General features: G+C 40.5%; 2 protein-coding genes across 2 annotated transcripts; both read right to left on the reverse strand.

Annotated features, from left to right (window-relative positions):
- Positions 1-1,207: 1,207 nt before the first annotated feature.
- cpda (carboxypeptidase D, a) lies at positions 1,208-19,702 on the reverse strand. Its single transcript, XM_020088332.2, has 21 exons — positions 18,906-19,702; positions 17,301-17,548; positions 14,105-14,247; positions 13,793-13,962; positions 12,906-13,318; positions 12,319-12,510; positions 11,841-12,008; positions 11,266-11,375; positions 10,987-11,089; positions 10,516-10,658; positions 10,256-10,425; positions 9,851-10,153; positions 9,531-9,726; positions 9,146-9,281; positions 8,866-9,012; positions 8,032-8,130; positions 7,879-7,943; positions 7,529-7,660; positions 7,033-7,218; positions 4,305-4,407; positions 1,208-3,636 (listed from the first exon to the last, which is right to left on the reverse strand). The coding sequence occupies exons 1-21, from the start codon at positions 19,559-19,561 to the stop codon at positions 3,410-3,412; spliced, it is 4,110 nt and encodes a 1,369-aa protein (XP_019943891.2). The 5' UTR covers positions 19,562-19,702; the 3' UTR covers positions 1,208-3,409.
- A 2,447-nt stretch (positions 19,703-22,149) lies between these two features.
- On the reverse strand, positions 22,150-25,448 carry cryba1a (crystallin, beta A1a). The gene is made up of 6 exons (XM_020088180.2): positions 25,357-25,448; positions 24,819-24,885; positions 24,543-24,661; positions 24,158-24,299; positions 23,421-23,563; positions 22,150-22,677 (listed from the first exon to the last, which is right to left on the reverse strand). The coding sequence occupies exons 2-6, from the start codon at positions 24,855-24,857 to the stop codon at positions 22,530-22,532; spliced, it is 591 nt and encodes a 196-aa protein (XP_019943739.1). The 5' UTR covers positions 24,858-24,885; positions 25,357-25,448; the 3' UTR covers positions 22,150-22,529.
- Positions 25,449-27,548: the final 2,100 nt, after the last annotated feature.

Here is a 27,548-nt window from a genome sequence, read left to right on the forward strand (position 1 = left end):
ACTTTAGCAGGAGTGTGTTCACATGCCTCTCAGAGGGATAACAGACAGGATAAATGATTTCATTGTTCTGTTACCACAACATTTTTAACATTTTGTTAAGTTATGTCACTATTGTTACTGAGTAAATGATTCTGGCAAACATTAGCATTACCATAGCTGAGGATACAGAATCAGTCATGATTGTTGGTTGTTCTAGTGAGTTTCTTTCTAAAAATGTATGTACATTTGTTTTATTTTTAATGTGTTATAGATAAAATGAGTCTTTGCACCACTATATAAACTCACCCAGTAAAGTGCAATGCTTTGTTTCTATCAGTAAAACTGGATAATCATTGCACATTATTAAAAATCTCTTTTGTGTGACTGTTGGAAAAAAAGGGCAAAAAGGAGGAGTATAAACAGTGCCACCTATGGACCACTTTGATCAGTAAAAGGTTCCTTTGTATGTTCAGTTTATAGATTCATCCTGCAAAAGCATTGCAGCACTTATACTAGGTATTGACTCTTTTTCTTCTGATATGGCTCAAACATTGGTAATTGAACTGCACATTCAAGGCACTTTTAAATCTTGTTCACTTTCCATGCTGCTTTAACTCACACATGTACATGCAAAGAACAAAAACAAAAAGTAACATTTGAGCACAATGATGCATGAACATGACTTTTTATATTCGTTCCACAGATAAGTGATGTGGACGCTCCAAAATCACCTCATGAATAAAACATCTGATCATCACATGAAAAGCATAACTTCTTATCTCAACATCTCTGTCTTCATGCTCATTACCAGCACATGCTATCATTTAGACAGATTTACTCAGATAGAACTTTTCACTGTGCAAAACAAACCTATCGGTACAAAGCAGGTCTCTTCATCATATTTACTGGTATAAGAGAGTTGCAACTGAACATTTAGAAATAATCCCTCAGCTCTGAAACTGTTAGTAACCCTGACGGTCCAAGGCTGGAAGGTTCCGAAAGTGTCAACAGGAGAGACAAGAAAAAGGGTAAAAGGCACATTTTTCTCCAGCTAATCAAGATTATCTTTTAACAGTAAATTATTTAATCGGAATTGAACTCTTATTCCTCACAAGTGAATTCTCTTCTGGAGATTATTTTTCTGCCTTTTTGCTGGACAATTTGTATCAAGACGAAAATTTAAAAAATAGCAGCAGCACTGTATGAAGCAACACAAATACAAGAGACACATAGTGAAAGGTTTTATTTCATTGTGTAGATGAATCGTTGTGGATGTTAGCAGGTCACAAGCACACAGAGGTTCTTTATGAAATGTTTTGTGTGTAGATTCATGATTAACATGAATTTCACTTATATTCCCCTTCATTCACAATTGCCAAACCATATTTACAGTTGATTCCAGTTTATATAAAAATCCTTACACCAACCCTGCATGACCCTGGCGCAAGCTAAACTTTCAAAACTCATACATAAGCATTCACAGACATGGAGTAGGACAGAAAAATAATGCACAAAACAGTCTGTACGCAGACACCTGGTTTCGATTTACTGATATCTGCATTTGTTAAAAGTAACTTGAAATCAAGGCAAAGTCTTGTATTTGTTGAAACTACTGTGTGAGGACAAATGTCAGAACAAGTTCCACATGGATTTCTAATATGAGGAAAACCAGTTTCTTTTGGTTTTTGGCTCTTCCCTTGATTTGCAAGGTGAATTTCTAGGCTAGAACAGATATTTGAGCACAGGATTAACAACAGATAGCTGACCTTGACCCTCTGGTTTGCATACCTGCACCTGAACCCATTTCCCTGGATTAGTCCATACACCCTGGTCAGATTTTGATGTCAAAAAAGCTTGTCTATCATGAGACATTGCAAATTACTGCATTATTTCATACCAGACAACTCTGCTCTTTACAATCCATGAAGGCAGTCTGTTATCAACCTCTTTTTCAGTGTCCCTCACAACTGTCTAAAGAACTATGATGATTTACAACAGTGGATATTAGACCTTTAATGTAGAAAGCCTTTTCAGAACTTCAAATCACATCTTAGTCAAATGCATTTTGATTGAATTCCTCTGTTTGACAATACATTTTGTGAATATGACTTTATTTGCACTTTTAATTAATGTAATGTGGTTGGCTCTGACACTTTATCATTTATCATTAACGGATGGACAAAGCTGCTGTGACATTCGTGTTAAAAGTATCGCTTAGAAGACACACAGATGAAGACGATACTTGATAATCCTCACGGTGAGGGATTATATACTTGGTAAAAATGCGCATTCCTGGCGCAATACAGGGCACAGACTCGATGTGACGTGTCAAACTGTCATTTTGCACAGACAGTTTAATTATCCTAAAACAAACCTGTTAAATAAAAAATAAAAAATACATTCTTTTCAAAATTACCTGGCCAATGATATGGGAAAATACTCGTTCCAAGTGCAGATGGCATCCGTCACACATCAGAGGTTCCTGCACTAACTGAAGATGGTAACAGATTCTCCCTGAAGCTTGCATTAGGGTTTTGCCCACATCTTTGACTCATTGGAAAATAAAATATAAACTACTGATACCAGGTCAGGCAGCCCAGAGTCATCTGTGTAGATACAGTGCAACATTAGACTTTTCATCATCATGTCTCTTTTCCTACCGCCTGAGTATAGGGTGGACTGAGAATCATCTATTCACTACTTTCTGTTACATACTGCAGCCAGACCGGACTGTAAACAGAAGCTTTACAGAAGCCAAGGCACAGTATTGGATTCAGTCTTCCAAAAGGCTTGGACACTTCAACCTTTCAACGCCATCTAAAATAAACACATTTCCTAGCTCAAAAGTCAGTGAAAGAAAAGGGTGGTGATGACAGATATCAGTGAGGAGATCACGTGACATTAAGTACTTTCATTCAGAGTTCATTTACACATCCCCAAAAAAAAAAAAGTTTCATTTGGACTTTGTGGCTTGACTCCTCAGCCGAGTGGGACAGGTAGCAAGCTTCGAGGGCACTCTCGATGGCTCGGAAAACAAAAAATACAATAAAAAAATTGCGGGACTCAAAAACAAAAGGACGGATGAGAGCCACAGTGGGACAAACCTTTGTATTCGCTCCTCTTTAACACCTTCTCTCTTTCCTTTTGTTGAACCAGTCAAGCAGAGATCATCACAAAAAAAGCAAGCCCTTCACTCCAGACATCAGCACGATGTTCTGTTAACTAATAATTTGGTTGAACTGATAACTGTGTGACCAGAAGCAAGTGCTCGGAGCTTGTTGGTATAACAGAAGAAAAGTGTATTTACCCATAAAGATGGACTGGGATGGTGCCCAAAGTTCAACCTGTTCCTTTGGACAAGTTCAATTTGAAGGAGGGAGATCAAAATAAAAAAATTCTGAGCCAACAGCAAAAACCAGGGCCGTTGTTCTCAGATTTTATTGGCATACAGCGTCTCCTCGTCACTTTCGCTCTCGTCCTGAAACTCGTGGGCGAGCAGGGACTTCTTAGAGCCCATGGACGTGAGCCGGATCTCGTCGTCATAGTCGTCTCTGTGTTGTCGCAAACGGTGGAAGCCGTCCTTCTGACGATTAGACTTAGCTGCACACACACACCAGATAATGCACGCTGTCACCATCAGTGCTGTCATGGAGGCCGCTGCACAGAGGGAGAGAAATACACAGATTAGCATGTCTGTATACACACAACCTTAGAGCTGGGAGAGCATTTACATAGTGAACATTTCAAATGATAGTAAATCAGTTAATGAACATAAATACATATAGCTTTTAGATGATTAGACACATTAAACAAAAGTAACAATGACAAAGATCCCATAAGACTTGAGTGTTAAAGAAAAAATGTAGAGTTAAACAGTTTGCTCACAAACACTGAAAGTATAATTAGTATTTCAGAAAGAGGAGGCAGTTATTCAGTACCTATCATCTGTGTTCAAGAAACAGCACCAATGTACTAGATGGAGTCAAAAACCATTTAAGAACTGTTTGATTAATGGACTGCTCACAAGCAAGAGTTGTGGGATAAGAGCTACAAAGTATGGTACTGACAGGTACTTCAGTGCTTTTTGTGCCACATTTTTCTGTCCCAGACCTCAAGACATGCATTTGGTTTCATTGTGTCCAAACCCGACCCAAGCCTGATGCAGTTAGACTTAGTAGTTAGTAAGCTGCACTGAGTTTTGACATGTGCAGTGTTAAAAAATAAATAAATCAGCAAAACCATTGTGACCAATCCACAGCCAAATTTCACTTAAAATCTAGGGTTCACCCTTTCAGGTGCCGAAGTATCTACACTCTGATGCTTACCTGCACTGGCCACCACAAACTCTCTGGGCAGCCCAAAGATACTGTTGTCCATGTCAAACTCAATGATGATGGAGCTAGCAGCTTTATAGTGAGATACCACCACCTGGAACACAGAGGAAACACTTCAGCAATCCTTCAGTATAATGGGATGATGATGATGATTTATAGTAAAACACATAAATGTTAAAAACAATAATGTAGTTGGACAAACATTTCTGACTTGAAAAGTACTTGCATAGTGCATTTGAAATTCAAAACATCAAGATTAGTTTTTCTCTGTTTGAAGTTACAGTGTGTAGAATTTTGTAATTCTAGTGTTGAAGTTGCATGAATACCCCTCATCTCACCCTCTCCTTCCAAACATGTAAGAGAACCTGTGGCAGCTTTCAGTTGTCATAAATACTCAAAAGGTGTTTAGTTTGTCTTTGTAGAAAGGACCCCCTCCATGTAAATATAAAGTATTTAAATATAAAGGGCCTATTCTGGGGTAAAGAAAACTACAATTCATACAATTTTGATGAAACGAACTAGTGAAAACATCATGAGGATCATTCTACATTAAATTTCTGACAATAGTTCCCTTTCACCTAAATCTTACACACTGGACCTTTAAGTGGTATTTCTACTAATTTCACTTTTCAATATGCCCTTAATACTAGGACTCAAAATGCAAAAAACTACTAGAAACTACAACTAAAAGAAAATATCAGGTTTTACCACATTTCCTCCATCCAGGCTGCTTTTCCAAATGAAGGTACAATGCACTCAGCTCTGTGCTGAAGCTCCACACAGAAGTGAGGCTGTTAATGACTTCATTAACACCTCTCGTCTGCAGGTGAGACTGCTTAGTATAATCTAGTACAGGTTGTCTTGTATGAGGAAAATAGGATTTAAACACTGGCTCATAAAAAATTGGAAGTAATTTACAAGAATCTCACTTTTTGTATTCATAGTAATTATTGAAGTGCAGTTTTGAATATGGGGAAAGTAAACTCTAAACTCAGGAGAGGAGAATTTCTAACCATGTGGTTTCAGACCCGATTCAGTAATATAATGTGAACACACACCCAAAGAGTAAGTGCACCTTCAGATCCTCATTCCTTTAACTTTTTTCCTTATTTGAATTGTTTGTTGTTTTTTTTACAAAGAGTCACAAAAGAACCAGAAACATCCATTGAAACTAATGTGCCTTTGATTTGCAGAGGTGTGAGATGCGTCCTTATGGTCTAAGACGGAGTATTCGATGTCCTAAGAAATATGGGGATGCTATTAAGGAGAGGACATCTGTGTTGGCACCAAGTCACATTCTGGACTTTGTGCATGAGCAGAGGGAAACCCAGTCTCAGAAACCCCTGGACGACAGGTATATAAGGAACGCTGCTGTAATTCCCAATCTCAAACTGTCACCTGATGAAGGAGCCCTCTCCCCTGAAGAGAGGACCTCCACCTGTGTGTCATCCACTAAGCCGGGCTTTGTCATGATCCACGGCTTCACGGTACCAGAGTACCAGCAGACGTATCACTCAGTGGTGGATCCCCTGCTCTTCAGTCCCTGCGGGAAGCTCACAGCCTACAGTCTGGAACTGGGGCGTAACATTAAGGAGCAGATGTTCAAGGAGCTGGCCTACCCGACGCTTCAGATTTCAGAAAAGCCAAATGGAAGAGTAGAGGTGATGGAGAGGTTTTGTGTGCTCCGTCCTACACCTTTCATAGACATTGACAGTTAAGGAGTAAAAGAGTGAAATTCTTCCAGACTTTCTATGACAGATGCTAGTTTTTTTCTTGAGTCACTTGATATTTTGTTTTGTTAACTGTCCCTTTTTGTTTCTCTTGTAATGTAATGTGGAAGACAGATTCACAATTCAATTATGTCAAATAAAAAGTTCCGAAAGTTAAGTTATTTCTTACAAACTGTTGACACAGTCAAATTATGCTAAACCTCATCTGTGAATGCTGGACTGTTAAAAAGTTCATGTTCATCAAGTTCATGCTGTTACGTCAGGGCCAGAGTCAATTCCAACTTTCCATTAGCTATTGTCACAAAAATCTGTATTCAATCTAAAGCAAGACTTAATACATCTTTTTTTCATGCTTATGTATGGCATAATGTAACTAGTTAAATAAACCAGTGAACATCTGAGGCACAAATACAAAACTGAATTTAGTTGTTTTGTTATTTAAACATATCTGATGTAAACAAATCATCAGGAAAGAGTTACTGTTGTTTAGTGTTATTTTAATTTGTATTGTAAAACCTTTTAATCCTGTTTATCAATGAGGTTCCAGGCTTGTGTTTCTAATGTGTTGAACCTTTTATTTACACTTGGTTCATAGATCGTAAATAATTGAAAGTCTGCCTCTTTAACAACTGCGTGAGGTTGTACCATGAGACATATCTTGTGTTTTTTCTAATGTTTTTCATGACAGTAATGCCTTACAACTACAATAATGAATATGCATGTTTCAAAAGGTAAAAATTGATTTTATCTCCACATACGATTTCATGGCTACTTAAATAAGAGTAAAAATTAATGCCTGCTGCACACTAGGAGTTTCAGCCCAATTTTGGGTCTGATTAAGTCTTCCTGACGGTGGAGGTGGCGTTGCTGATTTGAGGCTGAACTGAACAGATTATCTGTATATAACCATATCCTCTTTTTGTCCCATCTTCCTGAGGAATATTACATTCTTAGCCCACATATTGCTTGACTTTGGTGTAATTGTATACCTCTTGACGTTGTTGTTGGTAGCCATCTGCAACAGCTTCAATAATGTGGTTGCCAGGAGCCAGCAGCACATGGAAGTAGCCGCCCTCTGTAGTAAACACTCTCACACTTCCGTTCAGCACAATGATTGCCCCAACAATGGGCTTCCCGGTCTTCTCCCTCACAACGCCACGCACACCTTTATGGACCTGAAGGATGTAGAAATGGAGGGAAATTACAAAGCAGGTGATGAGAAAATTATGCACCAGGTCATCAAAAATCTTAAATACTTGATGTGAAGACTTTACAATTTATACCGAAAATGACAATTATGTCTTAAGATGAGCACTAACTAATTTCATTTGTCCACATCTAAAACACTGCAGTTACAATGGTGTATGACATCACACAATAATTTAAAATATTCAATATTTTCCATTAAAGTGAACTCTACTGGATATGCATCCATGTCACAGAGATCCATTAAATTTGTTGTTGTGGTGCTGAGTTGCTTCGTACCTCCACCAACATGCTGAGGAGAGCCTTCTTGTTCTCTGCCCAGAGTGTAGCCAGCTGCTCCGCAGGAGGGAACAAACAGCAGCCAGTATACACTGTGATTTCTGGACAGTGGCCAAAGTCCATACTGAAATCCTGAGAGGACACGTAGACACGAGATGACACATGAAACAGTGAGTGAGCAGAGGCCTGTTGGACTTGTTTTACTTCTCATTTGATCTGACAGATCTTTCTAATCTGATCTCAAGATCGTTCAACTGCACTGAAAAACAAACTGTGCTTTTTTCATTTCAGCTTATATCTTGATAAAATAAATATACTGTGTAGTGAACAAAGGAACAGCTCTGACTCACCTTCATGCTCCCCAGGTGACTTTGTCTCTCTGCTGCCCTCATGACTCCATTGGGGATGTATCCCGCTGCATGACAGGAAAGTGTCATTAGCCCCAATTGTCTTATTATATGACTAAAATGACAGTATCTTCTTATTGTGTCTGAAGTACATACTCTGCCCATTATTTGAACATCTGGTGTATCCGAGGGGAATCTTGGGATGGTTGATGGCATAAACAGATGCCAAGTACCTCAATGTGCCCTCGTTTTCAACTGGAAAGATTTAAAAGTTGATTAAATGAAAGCATACAAAAGTGACGCTTAATCTATATTCAGAGTGAAAATGGTTTGTCCTACACTGAATATTATGAAAATGAAAAGACTTCAAGTCTGTGAGGAAAACTAAATTAGTGCTGTGGATGCATTTCTCAGCATTTTATGTTATAAAATAAAAACAAAGTCTAAAGCCCCACTAGTGCCATCTAAGTGTAATGTTTAGTGGTGAACACAAAACAAAAGTAAGGGGAAACTTATAAGTAAGAGGGTCAAATTAAATTGACTTGGGGATTATCGTTTCGGAAGCACAGCATAGCAGGTTCTAAATAAAATATACATGCTGTTGAGTATAGTTGCTATTCTGGTTCACAAGTAGCACTAAGAAGATTCATTGAGTGCCCAATTGGAGAGGGTTTATCTTTATGAGAGCATAAAGGTTTTCAGTAAATGTCATAGAAATACACTGGATGGTGTATAGACCAAATGTTAAGGCATCTGGCCACAAATTATCAAAATTATTTGTTTAAGACTCTTCTTCTAGGAGCATCCTTTTCCACTGCCCCTAAAGAATTGATTTCTAATATAGGCAATCTTAAAAGTGGCTCCACTTAAAATGCTCTACATAAAATTGATTTGTAAAAGATGAAATATACTGTAATAAAAAGACAGATTATTCACAAACTCTGAAAAAGAAGCAGCAGTAAAAATAAGTTATTTAAATAGCACTGTTACCCGGCTGGACGGGCTTGTCGTAAGGGTAGGTAGCAACAAGGGCGCCTCCATCGAGAGCTACAGAGAGTGTGTAAGTCCTTTCTAGAATCAAGTCCATCATTGCTCTGGTCTCTGGCTGAGCCTCTACTACATGCTGTGATGCATTTCCTTAAAAAGAAAAGAATTGGTGGACAGTTGTCAGAGCAGGATTTGCTTTCCATGGCAAATGCACATACAAACAATGATATATTCTTCTATAGTCTCAGTGTCTTTCACAAATACACAAATCCATAGAACTGACCAAAGAAATCTGTGTCCAGATCTTTTCCATTTGCATTGGTCAAACCCTGAGTGGAGGTGCACTGTTTTTCAACAGACTGCTCTCGTCCATCAGGGTTGATCAAAGGCACGATGACGATCCGGGTCTCGTTGATCAACTACAGAAGGGAAATTGAACAGGAGCAATTACAGATAGAGACAGATAGATAGAAGTATTTTAGCAATTTTATTCATTATTCAAAAAAAATGTATGCTAATAGCCTAATCTGAAATCTGGCTATAAAAAATCTTATCTGAACAAAGAATTTTATGTATTTCTATTAAAAATTTTAAATTTGATAGAGTTGATACGTATACAGTGTAATTTAAAAAAGTTCAAGATATCAAACACTTCCCAAGAGACTCACCTTAGTAATGGCTGGGTTCTTGCCATAGTTGATACACAGGAAGGCAGCAAACTCCAGCAGCAGCTCGGAGCCAACAGGGGCATTGCCATGGATCCCTGCTACAAAGCGAATCTTCGGCTCAGATGGTTCAGCTTCCTCTGGTTTGTTTGAGATTTCCAGGGCCCAAATGGTTCGAATCTCTACACTTTGGCCCAAACTAGACACAGAGAAGAAACAAAGATATAGGTCAGTATCGTAAGATTAGACAAAGCAGAGGTTGAAACAATAATGTGCCCTCAAGGGGAAATGATGTGCATCAGGGGAAGGGGACTTCTGCCTACCTGTGTAAGGATGTGATTTTTGGAAAGTTAAGTGTGAGACCCCTCATGAACCCGGACAATTCTTTGTAACGTTGGTAGCGGAAGCTGCTCTCTGTGGCCGTGCTCTTAACCAACTGATCCAAACCCTGCCCCAGAGAGAGCTCCTCGATTAAGCTCTGCAACTCCTTTTCAGACGGGTTCTGTGTGGGTTGGGGTCCGTTTTGAGACTGGCCGTTAGAGTCTGAGTGCACACGTGTGAGTCTGAAGTCCACCACCTCCGCTCTATCCTTTGAAACTGTGGCGTAGGTTCTCAGAGGTATGTATCTTGACGCAGAGAAGAATATATAAAAGTGAATAAATCTTATCTTTTGTTAATGATGGCAATGAATTTGGTTCCAGTTCTTCTTCTTGATATTCCAATCTTACCCTTGAGCAGAGGCTGTGATAGAATAAGTGTTGGGGGCCAGAAGTCTCCAGTAGTCTCCTGTTTGAGCTGTGCTGATGTTGTGGTCTATCTCTGCCACAGTGATGGTGGCATTGGGTATTCCTGTGCCATCCCTACTGTCAGACACTGTGCCCTTTACTCCAGTGTGGACCTAAAGAGACACACAACCACATAAGTACATGCAAAACTGAGTTAAAGTGAGAGGGAAGCTTGGGGCAGTGTTGAGATTCATGTTCATTACCTGGTGTATAAACTGAAGTAAGGCTCTTCGGTTTTGTTCCCAGTATTTAGGCAGCTCTTTGGCCAAAGGGTACTTCACACAACCCAACTCAATGGTCACCTCAAAACAGTTGGTGTTTAAATAGTTCCAGTCCTGCATCCCACCTGAAAAAAAGTTCAAGTTAAGTCCATCTCAAGTTGTAAAGTCTGATTAACTCCAAGGATGTACCAGATTTACTAACAATTTTCAGGACATAACTGCAAAACTGTACCAATTTAAAGCCCAATTTGTAGACAAAGCAAATTAACTTATATATAACACATAAATAACAATATTTAGAGTTTGAAATTGAAAGTGGCAACGAACAGGTGAAAGTAAAACTTGTTTTCTGTGAATGAACTTAAAAAACCTCAAATATAAAGGCTGATTCCCCTGGTCTCCTGTGAGAAATATGTGATGGGTGAGAAAGAAGGATTTGAGATAAAGACATACCATCAACATTGTACCAGTTTGCACCATTGGTGATTCCATCCTCAAAATATTCATCAGGGTACAGTTCCTCACAAGGGTGTCCATTGTGCATCAGAGGATTCTCCTGTGCACAAAAAAAACACACAAGTGAGAACTCAACAACGAGACCACATTTCATAAAAACCCCATGGCTTCCAACAGTGCACTCAACTCCAGAGTTCTTTTTCAACTACAACACTAAACCACGAGAGGACATTATCCCAGCGTGAAACTGATCTGACAGCAGCAGTGTCTGGTTACCTGTGAGTACGCTCTGGACATCAGCTTAAAGACCCTGTCATCAGGGGACTGGCTGTACTGAGTAATCCCATCTTTATCATCATCATAGGGGTAGTTCACCACCAAGGAACCTGAATTACACAACACAAAAATAAGACGACAAAAATAAAGCATCTGACTTTGTGTTTAACCTTTCAGAGTCCTGGGCTACTTCGGCCCCTTTTTAAAGTTTGCTTTTATACACCATATCAAAAAATGTTAACCTTGCCAATGCTTGGGAGTTGCCAGTATAATTCGTTTTTTAAACATTGCCTACATGAACCTTTTTTTTCTCTCTGTGACATTGTAAAACATTATATTGGACAAGACATAACCTGATTGAATCACTCCAGTGGATTCAAATAAATTTCAGCATTACTATTCAGATTTAAATTGTACACTTCAAACAACAGAAGTAATTATTTAAATGTTGAAGTAACTTCAATCGTGTCGATTTTCCATATCTCACTTGTGAATAATGTTAACAAGTCTATATATAAATATCAAAAGTTTGCCTGAAAGACTACAATCACTAAAAGTCCAAAATAACACCATGCCTCCATGGAGGTTGGCTGACAGGACGAAGGGGATTCTCTTCAGCCAGTTCATCACAGCTATAGTCTCTGGCTGTCTGGGCCCTGTGGTCGCTGTGAACTGATCGGGGAAGTTGCGGTTCAGGTCAACATTGTTGCTGTTGTTGCGCCCTTTGTAGCCCTTCACATCACCTGTGAACAAAATAAGAAATAATAGAGAGTTATCTGCAGTTATGAACACAGCTTCTTCCTGTTTGTAGATTTCATCTCCGCCTCTGTACTTCCTCTTTCTGTCAGTGGCAGCTAAGAGAAACTTCCCTATATTTATTCTTGATGGTGACAGTACACTGACACAACACAAATTTATGAAAAACTGCACAAACCATGCAGTCCGTAAAATACTTTCCATAATGTTGTAAGATGTAAATTTCACAATGGGCAGATAGTATCACTTTATTGTTGCCTAATTAAACTCTTCTTATTGTGTGTCCATTTCTTTTACCTTCAGTGGCCACCTCATACCCATCAGGGTTCATAGACGGCAGGATGTGAATGCGGGTGTTGTTGACCAAATGAGTGACCTCCGGGTCAGTGCCATAGTTACGGCACAGATACTCAATGAGGTTGAGCATCAATTCTCGGCCCACCACCTCATTACCATGCATGTTGGCCACGTACTTAAATTCTGGCTCACCTGGCATGGAGACAAGACAGAGGAGCAAAATGAAAATCCATACTAACACAACAGGAACTTCTTCATTGTGTGTAATCCAAACTAACTTATTATCACTATTGCAGTGTAAATATTATATGTGTATGTGCATATTTGATGGGTAGACATTGTAACTGTGGTGAAAGATAATTTTCAATACATTTAACTTAGCTGATGCTTTTATCCAAAGCGACTTGAGGGAATAAACCCAGAACTCTTTTTTCTATTTTGTTGTGAAGCGCACGCAGAGAAAATTGTGGAGACCCAGAAGGCAGTGTGGCTGCTCTGATAACATGGGCATCAACATGAAACCTTTGACATTTTCCAAAGCACACACACTGCTCACATATCCAGTGTTGTTTGGGTGTAAAACATACCGTGCTCATGAACAGTGGGGTTGTCTGAGATGACCATCACATAGAGCTCTCTCTCTTCCACAGAGCGGCCAATCGAGTAAAGATGAACGATAGAGGGGAACTCGCTGTGGTACTTGCGTAAGAAGAGCTCCATGTCTGCATAGTTGTGGTGACGAAAATCCTGCGGCTGGAAAGGTATATTTTCAGCTGGAAGCACTGGGGGGTTGTTCCCGTCTCCACCAGACACAGCTACAGTGGAGTAAGAAGCATCTGTAGTCGTGGTGGAAATATTTGGATCACGGCTGGATGGGACAGAGGACGTAGGCACAGTGCTGCTGCCTGCAGCCTCACTAACGACAGGTGCCAAGGTAAAATTAAGTTCTGTGGCCTTGTCCTCTACGACCTGGACACTGTGGACAGTCATTGGTGTGAACCTGTGTACACAAAAAAACAAACATATGTGTGAGGACGCAAGTCATTCTCCTCTGGGGATAATACAGAAGATCTGCAGAACTCAGTGCATGTCTGAAAGCAGCTACAGTTTGCTTTTTTTTTTTAAAGTTAAGCCCTCTACCAGGAAGTCCTTCACCAGTGAACCTTTCAAAATGATTCTTCTTCACCTCAATGACAAAGACTTACTCTCTTGCTAAATCGGAAGAAACAGATATTATGCTTTTCTGCCTGAGACTGAGCTTCATTGTTAGATAGTCAAAAATAGCTAGATTACACAATTTGCTTTGTTCATTGTGACCTGGCAACAATGAACAGGAAACAAGCAGCACTGAACGCACTGCTTGATGACTGTCATCAGGAATTGTGATAAAATGAGAAACCAGGCTAGTGTTGTTTTTCAATGCATGACGTCTGTTTTTGAAAACCTGCAAATGAAGTTCAGTGTTATTTCTCACCCTGGAGCCAAAGCTGTTATGTTGTATGTTCCTGGGAGCAGGAGGCGGTAGTACTCCCCGTAGTTTCCTGTGGTCAGGTTGTGCCGGATGCCAGCCACCATAATGCTGACGTTGGCAAGGGCAGCACCAGTGACGGCTTCTTTCACATATCCACGAGCACCTATATGTACCTGAAAGACAGGGTCATTGTAAACACCAAGGAAATCTTGCTAAACAGGAGAAATTGTATATCAGAGGTATCATGCAGGGATTGATTGTGTCACTATCCTTCAAAAGACAGAAGCTTTATTTTGTTTTACTTATGAGCTCTACCTTTTCCATGTAGGCTAGTAGGGATTCCCTATTCAGATCCCATTCCTTATGGAGCTCAGTAGCAGGAGGATACTTGCAGCAGCTCAGCTCAATGGTGATCTCCAGACAGTTTCCATGGAGGTAGTTGAAGTCCTGCATCCCTCCTAGGTAACAAGCCAGAAGTACCATAGAGCAAACATGTTGGAAATGGTTCAACAAATTAAATTATATATGATATAAAAGACAAAGAGTCTAAAAGTCTAAATACAGGGATTTAATTGATGTGTTCAGCACATGTGAAACGTCACTCATAAGATAAATTCTGAAACCTGCTCAGCTTCCAGGCCTGAGTCTGTCTTTGTCTCTTTAATTCCTTAATTTAAAGATAGTGTTTAAGGTGGCAAAAAGCCATGACATTTGCAGTTTACCAGCTGACCCATTATTCCACTAAGGTAAACAGAGTGAAACACTGGAGGCTGTTCAGCAGGCCGTCCCTCTGGAGCGACAGCCGGCAGCCAGAGGCTCCCTGGCTGGAGGGTTGCCATGACTTCCTTGCTTGGTGGCTACAGGAACCCAATAAACCAGCCACTATTTGCCACTTTGCAACACTGAATGTATAAGAACGTGCTCACTCACCAAACACTGACAAATAACCAGCTGAAAAAGAAACACGTCACCACACCAGGAAACAGAGAATGTTGGGATTAGCATGCAAACGTTTGTGATCCATGAAGCACCACGAAGCACATTCTGGATCACCTGAGCAAATACAACTAGCTCTGCAATTAGCTGTGGAAATTCCTACACTTATCAGTAATAACATGACAAAACAAAGCCCTCTCCTCTAGTCACTAATGGCACTTTGTCTTTGTCTTAAGTAAACATCTTCCACATGTCGATGGAGCCCGACAAACATGGCCCCAACCTTAAATATCCTGTCCACGTACCAGATCCATCGACACACCCTAAAATTAGCAGGAAACCACTGAGCACACAATACAGCCAAAGTCAGCGCACGCAGCTTAACTCTCTGTGTCGGGCACTGTGCTATGCAACAAGAAACTACATCTTATTTTTAGTCGAGTGTTTAAAGGGAGGATCCAGGAGGAAGAACTATAGACAAAGTACCACATCACATGTCTGTCGGCAGCTTGAGAATTGAGAAAGTTCAGTCACCTCCAGGACACTCACATTATCACAGCAATAGAAGTGCAGTATCATACAGCAAAATAAAAGTCTTGACCTTGTTCATTTATACTACATTCAACATAAACCATATCAAAATAATAGGGGCACTCAGAGAGCACATACCTCTTTTTAATTTGGATCTGCTTTAAAAGGGCAAATTATCATAAATCTAAGTCTCCTAAACATGCCAGATTTTTTCCATTAAGATCCATTTATTATTCTTGATAGAAATCAGCAAAAAAGACCCTATCTAGCAATGGTAAAGAAAGTGAAAAAAATTCCTGGATCTGCACCCTGATCTGGACGTGAACCAAAGTTTAACAGGTTCTTTCTTGACCCAAAGACCTTTCTTCCACCAAGTTTCCTGCTAACTATCAGACAAACAAACAAAATGAAAACTTACCCTCCTTAGTTGGCAGAAGTAATAATCAAAGCCTAGAGCTCTGAATAATTCAAAACAATTACACAAGAAGAGATTTACAGTTTTTGAATCATTATTTCAAAGCCCTCCCTGACTGGCACACAAAACATCCTCCTGTTCTTGACTTCTGGTCCTGGCTCTTTGCCCTGACCACTCATTGTGTTACACTATCTCCTGACCGTTTCCATCACCTGCCATTAGTCCAGTTTTAGCACTGACATTTCAGCCACTGAGACAGGTCAGACAGATACAAGCATTGTCTATTCAACTGATTCATACTTCTTCTTGTCTGTCTTCATCAGGAGATGAGAATCTTCCATCTGCTGCTGAGAGCTTTAATAACTGGATCATGTAACAGCCTGAACTTTGTCTGAAGTCTGACAAACCAGAAAAAGAAAACAGGTTATCTGGAGCTATAACAACTGTTCTCTACTCGATTTGCCTCTAGTTTCTGATGACAGTAAAAGCCTAGATTTACACAGACGAGTAAAAGCCAACTCTTGCTCTCATTGAAAAGTTTGTGCTCAGGGTTTTGGTAATGATTTACTGCCCCATTTCCTTGTGGTAATTTACACACAGTCTGACATGTGATGACATAATATCAAATGTCAAGTGACCTGCAACAGGAACTAGTGGTAGTTTTTAGGAATCCTGAAATGTAGTGTCCATTTTGGGGAGTGTTGCTGTAGGTAGACAGAAAATTGAATAAAAAGAGGTCTAACAGCCTGTAGATTACTAGATGATTGACTAGATGATTTGTGCGAAATCAGAGATAAGAGCATGCACTGTTGGCACCTGAAACTTTGCACAACAAAGCACGACTCAACAGGAGTACAGTAACCTAAATCTGCAGACATTACATCACCAACCCCACACTCAAACCGACAATGCACAATCAGAGGGTATTCTGATGACGTTTCTGCCTGAGGGATACAAATAAACCCTGTTTCTGAAGCTGAATGAAGTGTAGAAGTCAGGGAAACGACACAAGATGCATTTACTTCAGCTAGTAAAAGACATCGACTACATTTACATCGACAGAAGTGTTCCGATTCCTGAGGAATTAAGAATAAGAGATTATGTTAACTATGATGTTAAAGGTACAGTGTGTAGTATTTAGTGATATTGAGTGTTGGAGTTTCATGTTGCAGCTGAACACCCCTCACCTCACCCTCTCCTTCCAAACATGAAAAAGAAACTGTGGTACCCTTCAGTTGTCATAAAAACTCAATAGGTGTTTAGTTTGTCCAGTCTAGACTACTGAAAAAAGATGGCGGCCTCCGTAGAGAGGACCCCTCGATGTAAATATAAAGTATTTTAATATAAAGGGCCTTTTCTGGGGTAAAGAAAACTACAATTCATACAATTTAGATGAAGTGAACTAGTGAAAACATCATGAGGATTATTCTACATTAAATTACTGTCAATAGTTCCCTTTCACCTTAATCTTACACACTGGACCTTTAAAGTCTTTCTACAATAATAAAACTAACTAGAGCGTTCCTGGACAAACAACAGGATTTCACTAGATTCAACTGCAATAATTAGTTTACTTTCAATCACTAAACTATGTGCATTAATACAATGAAAAATTGATCATCATCTTACCAGGTACATCGTACCACTGAGCCCCATTAGTGATGCCATCTGTAAAAGTTTCCTCATTGGCATCGGGACAGTTGGGGATACCAGTCTTCATCACAGGGTGGTGCTGGGAATACGTCATAGCCAAGGAGCGAAACAGGCTGTCCTCCTCTGACCTGCTGTAGTGGCCTTGTTGCTGATGGACGGATGAGTCGTCGAAAGGGTAACTGGCAACCACAGTGCCACCATGCAGGTTCGCTGACAGAACAAATCTACAAAAACAAATTGCAGGTTTAGCTGTTTTAAAATGTGACTGATCCTCCTTTACACATTAGCTGTGACTTCAAGAGGGAATTTGGTCAGAGTTTGGGAGACAACTGGTTGATTTGGCCAATTCTGACTGGTCAATTAAAATGTTTGATTCAGCTGAATTTTCACAGGTAACAAGGACTGATCCTCAGCTTACATCAGTGTGCATGTTGAGATGCATTGTACTGGAATAAACTTTATAAAACGAGCCCTATAAAAAGTCATGAGGAGAGATTGTGCTCCGGGCTATAACAGAAATCAACATCGTAATTCAGTGTGAAAGAGGATGATTCCCCTTTGTGCAGAGCGTGCAGCCTTGCAGCCAACAGGCCTGTTTTATCCAAATTGATTTTGGTGAACATTGCAGGGTTGAAGTCTATAGTCATTTTATATATTATGACATTATGATGTCCTGGGACAGATGACTTTGCTCACTTTGTTATGAGTTCCACTAGTAATAATAATAATAGCTCAAATTTATATGGATCAAGAGATCTGAAGATGCTTTACATGTTAGTGGGTACAAAAGAGAAAAGCAAAGAAAAGAAAGCAATTTGCACAAAACAGGACAGAAATAATCAGCACTAATGGCAGGGTGGAGCGTTAACTGAGTCCAAAGGCCTTAGTGAACAGGTGGTGTTCGAGGAGTTTTATGAAGCTGTCCAGAGATGCAGCATTGCGGATTTCAGAGAGGAGAGACTATTGCCCTCTGAGGTGCTAATAAAGAAGGGAATGAGGGGGAACTGAGTTACTGTTCTTAAAAAGGAAGTTTTGTTTTCGCTCCTGTCCATGTGTTGGTTGATTGGATGGTTGGTTGGTTTGCTTATTTGATTGTTGGTTGATTGGTCAGCAGGTACATGCAAAAGCTACTGAACTCTGTATGAAGAGGCAGATCCAGGATTTTTTGTCTTTTTCTTTATTGTTTCTAGTTTTCTTCATCAAATCAAGTGGTCTTGAAATAATCACATAATAAAGTGAAATGATTGATCGATCTCACATCACCCAGAAGCTAAAATCAGTCTTTTAATTTTAGGAAAGATACATCATCATTATCGACTCATATGAACATTCTAATCTTGATTTCATTTTTGTCCATATCCTCCAGGCCTAATTGAAACTAGTTGTTTAACCTCTACTTCCAGCTGAAGCACAGTCACAGAGCAGTAAGTATGCTGAGATTACTGAGTCACCTGCTGCTGCCCCTGATCTATGAAAAACAAAGAGGTTTCTCATTGAGGGAAAAGTTTGTCACTCTTCCAATCCTCCACTAAACCCGACCAAAAAGTGCCAGAGGGAAACTCTTTAAGAGCCTCAACTCACTTTTTCTCCTGGATCCACCTGATCACAGCCATGACCTCTGGTATATCCTCTGGGGAGTCGCTGGTCCCGTCGAACTGGTCTGGAAAGCTTCTGTTCAGGTCTTTGTTGTTGGCGTTACTTCTGCCGCCGTTGTCTCCCATGCAGTCTCCCTCCCTGGACTTCTCGAAGCCGTCCGGGTTCATGCTGGGCATGATGTAAATATCCGTTGTGTTTACGAGCTCCGTGATGCGCGGCTCCTCTCCGTATTTCAGCAGCAGGTGCTCGGCTAGGTAGACCAGCACCTGCCGGGACACGGTCTCGTCTCCGTGCATGTTGCCCACGTATTTAAATTTAGGTTTCCCTGGCGAGTCCGCTTCGGGCTCCGTGGTGATGCGCATCACCCACAGCTGCCTGCCCTCCACGGACTGACCCACGCTCGACAGGTTGGCTATGTGCGGGTATCTCTGGGCTAAAGACCGCAGACGTTCCGTCAGACTCGTGTAATTGTAGTATCTGTCGTAAGTTTCTGTCGGGTCTTCGGCGGCGGAGCTGACGAGGCGTCGTGTCCGGTGTCGGCTGGCGTCACCAGGGCAGACGAGGAGGAGAGCGAGGAGACAGGCGGAAAGTGACGCTGGTAGTTGAAGCACGGCGGATAGACGCTTCCATGTGTCGGCCATGTTGACGTGTCTTCTTCCCCTACACCATTCGGACCGTGGAGTCAGAGGACAACACTGCTGTGTTTCAGTGTTTCTCAGCAGCTGTGACGGTTCTTCTGGCCTCTGCCTTGTTTCTATCTGCTTCCGCTAACCGCACCGGGGCGTAGCTTATCGCGATGACGTCGAAGTTTAAGGTGGACCGGTGGAGTTATAGCTCAGAGTCCAAAACTCTCCTGAAAAACAGTTGATGTTTTTATCCCAATAAAAACTATCTGAGACGTGTCTGCTTCCTGTAACACAGGAGTGTTTCAACTGTGAAGTATACCCTGATCCTCAGAGGCCCTTATAACGCCCTAGTTTACTAACTATAAGGTTATAATTTATATGCAGATTATTTTTGGTCTATATCTAATAACAAGAACCCCACTTAAAGGTCCAGTGTGTAGGATTTAGTTGAAAGGGGAAATAATCCGAGTGATGTTTTCACTAGTGTTGAATCATCTTAATTGCACAAATTGTTTTCTTTACCCTAGAAAAGGCCTCCTAGGGAGGCAGTAGCTCAGTCCATAGCGACTTGGCTTGGGAACCGGAGGGTGGCTGGTTCAAGTCCAGCATGGATGGAAGTTGGGGAGGTGCCAGTTCACCTCCTGGGCACTGCCGAGTTGCCCTTGAGCAAGTCACCAAACCCCCCAATGGCTCTCCAGGTGCTTTCATGGCTGCCCACTGTTCCGTGTGTGCCCACTGTTCCGTGTGTGCCCACTGTTCCGTGTGTGGTCACTGTGTTCCGTGTGTGTTCCGTGTGTGCTCCGTTCACACGGATGGGTTAAATACAGAGGTCAAATTTCCCCATGTTTGTATGCTGTGTGTGGGACCATAAAAGAGTCAATAAATAAAATGCCCAACATTATTCCCTGAGGCCCAAGTGCAAACTGCATTACAATCAAAAACCCAAACAGGTTAACTTACAAATATTCAAATTTGAGAAGCTAGGTATAAGAAGTTTTTTTTTTACATTTTATCTTAAAATGTATTTAAATTCTTGATCACTTAAATAAGATGTTGCAATTAATCTTCCCAGATTTGCACCCTCTGATGTAAATAGTATTGTTTTCTTTTTCTTTTTTTTAGAATCTACCCTTTGTTAACTTACATGATAAATACAAATTGAAACTTGATTTTGAATAGATTTACTGGTATACATGTATGGTGAAACGAATCTCTGCCCTGACTAATTTAGCCATTAATCTGAAGAATCTGTTTACTTATACCAGGGGTGTCAAACTCATTTTAGTTAAGGGGCCACATACTGCCCACTTTGATCTCAAGTGGGCCAGACCAGTAAAAATCATAGCATAACAACGCATACATAACAACAATAAATCTCTATGTTGAAATCATTGGTGAAGGTTTTTGGATGATAAACCCTATTTTAAGGTCTTTCTCCAATAAACTAGAAACATAAAGACCAAAAACTCAGACATCAGACCACAGTTTATCTGCCTGGGCTCTCCTCTGCAGATTTCAGCGAGCGCTGCTGCCTGTGCCAATGAGCACCTCTGCCTCCTGAGCGGACATCACATTTAGGCATTTAAGCATTTTTTAAACATTTATTGAAAGAAAGTTTCGAATTGTAATTAATTGTATTATTTTCATTGCTTTAGTTCCCTGATATAACCCATCTGCTTTAGTGTTTTTCTTTTCCTGTAGCCTCAGGGCAAATATTTTGTCCCTGTTGCGTTATGAGTGGTGAGAATGAAACAAGGGAAGAAGCCTCATGCCAGGGCAATGCTATTTTTGGACCCTATTTTAGAACATTTTCCTCTCACTCTTCACCCTTACATTTCAATACTCATCACCACCTCCAAATATGGCCCCTATACTTGTATAAGAAAGTTTTTTTTCTTCATTCACAAACCCCTGAAGTGAATTCTCCACTTGACCTCAAGTCACCCCAGAGTGCAAAAGAAGAACATTGAAGTAAACTGAACTCTCCCTTGTGTGGTTTAATTTGTTTGGTTTGAGGTAGTTACTGATTAAACTCACTAATGGCTAATTGTTTACTCAGATTGAACATTAAGTATCTGAGATACTTTCAGTGTTTGGTTTCCTTATTGCTATGTTATGCTGTTAACTATTATAAGCAAAGCCCAGTTCTATAATGGTTTTTATTGTGTGAACGGGTGGAGAAACTACAATACATCTAAGTTGTTTGCATTTCGACAATTTCACATAAAAGGTCGATTAGTATTTCGGTGTTTATTCTCTGTTACAATGATATCAGATGACATACTCTCACAAAAGAACTGCTGTACTTAACTTCTAATAATTAACCAGTAGCACTAACTGCATTTTGACGATCTGTGATGATGTGTGCATACATTTTGTGTCTCGAAATGCACATTTTATGATTTGGGGATTCAAAGGCACTTGTGAAACCCTTGTTATGTTTAAGGTATGAAGAAAAGGCTAACACTTCATATAAACCAACATATCATGTGAACATCTTGACTGTAAATAGTAGCAATTGTAGAGGCCTAGTGTAAATGCATATCAACGAAAAACTTCCCTAAGGCTACAGATAAGGAAATAAATCACAACTGAGTATCATGGAGTTTAGCAGCAGAGTATTGTATTTCTGTTTATTTCAAGTTGCCAATTCTCTCTCTATTGATCACTGGTTACACCATCTCAATTCATCTCTGTCATCTGAGTGACATCACCACCCTGATGCCGCCACGAGGGCTTTAATTCCCACGTCTTCTCTCCCCAGAGGGGGGTCCATCAGGCACTTCTCTGTGGTGGCTTTCCTTAATTCTTTTCTTTTAATTTTCATTTAGCAACAGAACAAAACAAAAGTGCTGTTAACATCTTGATGGTAAAGCACCAGAAAGTGCTGGAATGACTGGGTGAAGGGAGGAAGAGAAAGAGGAAGAGGTGATGGAGGAGGTAAAGAGTGAGTGGTTGGGGGGGGAAGAGGAGGCTGCAGGTCTCATTGCTGGATTCGACGCAGCGACTGCACCTGGAAGGACTGAGCATGGGAGCCCCACTCTCTGTAATGTTTGTACTCGCCACCATGACGATCGCACTCCATGATGTACTGGTAACCACGGTAACCTGGAAACTGGTAGCACACCCAGCTGGAGGAGGAGAGAGGGAGGAGGAGATTTATGATGAATGTGTGATTCACACAGCAAGGGAGGTGTGGCGCACATGATTTGAAATCATGTGAAAATATGAAAGGTGAAAAGACAAACTGTGGTTGGACCAGTTTAAACTATGCATGTCTCTATAGCTTTGATTATTATTTAAAACCTTCCCCTAATCAATGTATCAATTGGCTCTTAAGGAAACCAACTGCTAAACCTAATATTAGACAATGTCATCTAATAACACAAGGTAGGATACGTTTCATAAATCCCAAAGGGAAAAACTAAAGTGTCACGGTAAGTATCCTGACAAGATATGAGCATTTCCTGTGTAAAATTAATACGCTAAAAAAAAGACAACTATGCACTTTATAAAGATGAACCAGAGGAGTATGTTTCTGAAACATAAATAACAATAAAATGAGCAATTTATATATAACATAAAGATATTTTATGTGCATATACATATTCATTGGGCTGTTGGAGGATTAAGATTTGGCTGGAATGTTCAGGTTAGAAAAAGTCTATGTGAAAGTAAGGGTAAGGCATTTAGTTGTGATGGTTAATGTTAGGGTAAGGGGCCAGGAATGTATTCTTTCAATGAGCGTCCTCAAATAGAAACCAAGCTTTCCATTACAATTCTATATGGATGAATTGGGTTGGATTGACTGTAATGTTCATCTAAATCAGTGTTCAGTGTCAGAACCCTGTGGAGGTGGGATCCATATACTTACGCGCCACTCTGAACTTGCATGGATCCAATCTCGTTGTTGCCCCAGCCCATGGCCTGCAGAGATGGGTAGTCATCATTTACCTCCCACTGGCGTCCCATGAAGTTCTCCTTCTCAAACAGCACCATCTTGGACTCCTTGTGGTGCTGTGTAAAGATAGAGTCAGTCAGAGTTATTAAAAGAAATAATAGCAATGGTTATACTGTGTTTGTTTTGTGGGAGGCAGCTGGAGTGAGACAGCAAAGATGATGCTGCAAGGCGATCTGAAACTCAACCCTTTTGTTGCAGCAAAGTGTTTTGTATGGTTCATATTTGCAGATGTATTCAGCAGCAATAGTAGTAACAGTAATATACCAAATGAGAATCAAATGTTGGTTCAGTTGATGCTACAAATACTTTTGAAACCTTTTCTCAAAGGCTTTGGGTCATTTGATTTTTACTTGTTTTTATGTTTCTGTGTAAATCACCTTAATTCCTTGAAAAATAAAAATATATTATATATAATATGTATATTTTAACCATACTCTTAATGTTGTGGTATGTGGAATAGTGCATCACACTGCAATACAGCTGTGAAAACCACTTCATCACTCCAGGGGGCCAGGGCTCTCATCCCAAATTAATCAGTTTGATCCATCAAACTTCATCTTTTTAACACATGTGGGATTTGACAAGTCACAAGTCCAACAACAAGTGAGATGGAGGGAAACAGAAGTTGTTGAATTGGGACGGACACTCACAGCAGAGCAGATGGGGCGGAAGGACATCATCCTCTCGATGTGGTAGGCGTTGCTGCCGCTCCAAGACTCCCAGTGAGGATATTCTCCTCTCTCCAACACAAACTGCTGTCCACAGAAACTGGAGTGCTCATATCCTGCCCAGCTGTCCCCAGCAAGCACACACAAAACATATATATAATGACGTGTGTACAGCATCATTGGATCATTTAGAATAAAAATATACTAATTATCAGATATTAAGTGGGTGTTCCTGTTTTATGTCTTGTCAGCCACACAGTAGGTACTGCATGTGAGGAATTTTAAAAACACACATCACTGGTTTATCTGTACTTCAGTTTATTTCCTCCAGTGTAATATTTCCTGCCAAGCATTTTGATTGACTCACGCTCCACATTCCACTTTCAGCGAGCGGATGTTGTCCACGCCACACTCCATGATGTTCTGGCACGCTGAAGTAAACTCCAGACGCTTGCCCTGGAAGTTCTCCTGGTCATAAACTGTGATCTGGTGGGAGGGGAACACAAATGCATACATGTAGCATTCACATGCCAAAAGCACACACTGGTATATGCATACATCATCATCATGGACACCTTCAGGCCAGACGTGAAATGTGTATTTGTAATCTTTGCTTTTGTCAGTCATTCATTACAGGACTCACCTTCCATGGTCCCAGTGGGTTGGGATTATTCAGAGCCATACTATTGTGTATCTCAGTGCTTATTTACCTTCAGAGTAAAGAACAATGAGAAGATAAATAAAAATATTACACAGTTCAAACACAACCTGCCACCTCCTCCTCAATGACTAATGCAACTCAGCTGATATTTATCATTTATTGCCATGTATGACTATCTTTAAGATCTGTGTGTATGTCTTGTTAAAATAGATATAGAAATGTACCACCTTATGTTACAGCTTCATTGCATGACTTAAAGTCTATATAACAGAACACATGACCGGTTGCATGTGTATATCTGTTGGAAATCTGTCTTGAGGCCGAGTACACACTCACACTTGTTGGAGCCAGCAATTGATGCAGGCACAATGCATGTTTGTTCTCCCAGTGCACGGTCAGTATGTCTGACCTCAGTCTATACATTTATGTGGCTCAGCAGAATAAACAAAGACAAAAGACACACAAACGTAAAGAGACAATGGTCTGCAGGATGATGAATGGATTGAGATGGAGGGCTTACCTGACCGGCCCCAAAGAATAGCTGTTCAGTGCTTGCAGGGGGGCTCCACAAAAACGATGTCCTGGCCCCGGAGTAAACTGAGCTATTTATACATGCTGGTACTGAGGAGCAGCAGGCCCATGGGTCAGGGCAGGAGTCAGCACATTGCTGGTCCCCTCATTGTTCACTGCTGAGCTGCTGGGCTTTAGTTCGCTGCAGTGGTACTGGTCGCAGGGCACCGTGCCCAGTGCAGATAAGCACATGTTCCAAACGGGCCATGACCAGTGGGCAGGACCAAGTCCTGGAACGGCCTGGTGCAGGAAACAGATCATCCCACATGAGGATTTTCTTGCCAGTGAGTCTGGTGTGAAAGAAAAAACAGTGACTCATTGTGAATAAAAGAAAAGGAAGGAGAAAAACACAACATTTAGAATCTTTGGATCCAAAAAGACCCTTCACTCAAAATGACAAACATGTAAAAAAGTGTTATCATTAAGTTCTCTCCACATTGTGCTCTATGTTCTGTCTCTGGTCTCATGTCCATCTCTACTGACCCCACATCTCTGGTCCTTTCACCTTTTCACTGGCTCCTATGGACACACATGCTCAGTCATACACACACACTGTCATGCAGATGGACATGCAAAAGCACATTCAATGAACACAAAGAAACACGCACACCTAACCATTTAGATAGTGATGAATGACGTGAGTACCTGCATTCTATGGCTCATCATTAAACAGTACAACTAACATAGATAATGTTTTCTTCTCTATTGAAATAGCATAACTGTTATTTTAATTTGTTTACAATATTTTTAGTCAATTACAAATGAATATAGGTAAAACTTAACAACTAAAGGTAGGTAGAAGTTTAGTTTACGAACGGTCAGTGCCCTTCCCTGTATTTAATCAGCCAACTTCAATTTTCAAAAATATCATTTCCTTTCTAAGCATGAGCAAAAGTGCTGAAAGTGTATCACAGCTCAACAAAGAACATGTGTAAAACATGAGAGATCTAAACACAGATCTAAACCTCTGTAGCTGCAGTTTTAACGTGTATGAGTAAACTGACTGTTCAGTGCAACAGACAGATGATGAGAGGTGTGATTTTGATATTTCATTGGCTACATTGCATTTGCTGTAAACCAGCAAAATACTACATAATGACAAATGTTGTCACTGGAAATGCAGCTCATTTTGCAAAGGTAAGGAAATCTCCCAATCCTTGCGACAAAAAAATCAAAAACATGAACCAATGAAAATGTGCCACTGCTCTTGTTTTCAATACAAATGCCCCAGGCCCCAGATATTATCTTTGTTCTAGGAAAAATAAAAGAGGACATTTCCTCTGGGTTCTTGTACTATGCTCTAATAATTCATTTTCAAGGTTCATCCTGTGATCATTTGCAGACTTTCATATGAGAGCTGTATCTGAAATTCCATTTGAGAGAAATCATCTTATAACATCTGTCTGCAAACATTTGAAAAAATAATAATACAAATTTTGCTATACCCAACATGGAAAATCAATCATTAGAACACCAAGCAGACAGTTGAATCTTTTGCTTTACTCATAGATTAATCTGCGGCCCTTTGGTCACAATTAGTCTTTTACTATGGATGCATGTCACTGTGCATGTACATGTGATATGAATGTATGTATGGATACAGCTTATAGTGCAAAAGAGTGTCCAGCACTCGCCTGTCCAAACAATAGAGAGATGGATGTCGTTTGTGCAGTCAGCACATTACATACACTCAGAGGCTCAAAGGCTTGGAGCAGCGGCACCAAGGATCAGGAGAAACAGAGAGAATATGGAGGTGAAGAAAAAAACAGAGATCACAGACAAACTGCAGAACGAAGGAAAAGAGAAGAGGGAGAAAATAAATAAAGAATTTAGAAAGAAAGTGAGTAACAGGCAGTGAGAGCGGTGCAACTATGTGTGTGTGTGTGCACGTGTGTGTGTGCACGTGTGTGTGTGAAAGAGGTGCGAGTGGTGTAGTGTAAAGCCAAGCAAACTTTCTGCTGATGGCAGTGACTGTCCCTCGGTCCCCCACAATGGTGCCGGACAACAAAACAGTCAGCAGAGTCAGCACGACTCGTGCACAGATATGCAGTGTGACCTCTGACCCCTGGACCACGCTCTAAACAGCTGGCAGCCAATCAGGAGTCAGAATCCTGCCTCAATAGACTTGCTCTGGATGTGAAT

Source organism: Paralichthys olivaceus, chromosome 11 (assembly GCF_024713975.1).
Source record: "Paralichthys olivaceus isolate ysfri-2021 chromosome 11, ASM2471397v2, whole genome shotgun sequence".
Classification (NCBI taxonomy): domain Eukaryota; kingdom Metazoa; phylum Chordata; class Actinopteri; order Pleuronectiformes; family Paralichthyidae; genus Paralichthys; species Paralichthys olivaceus.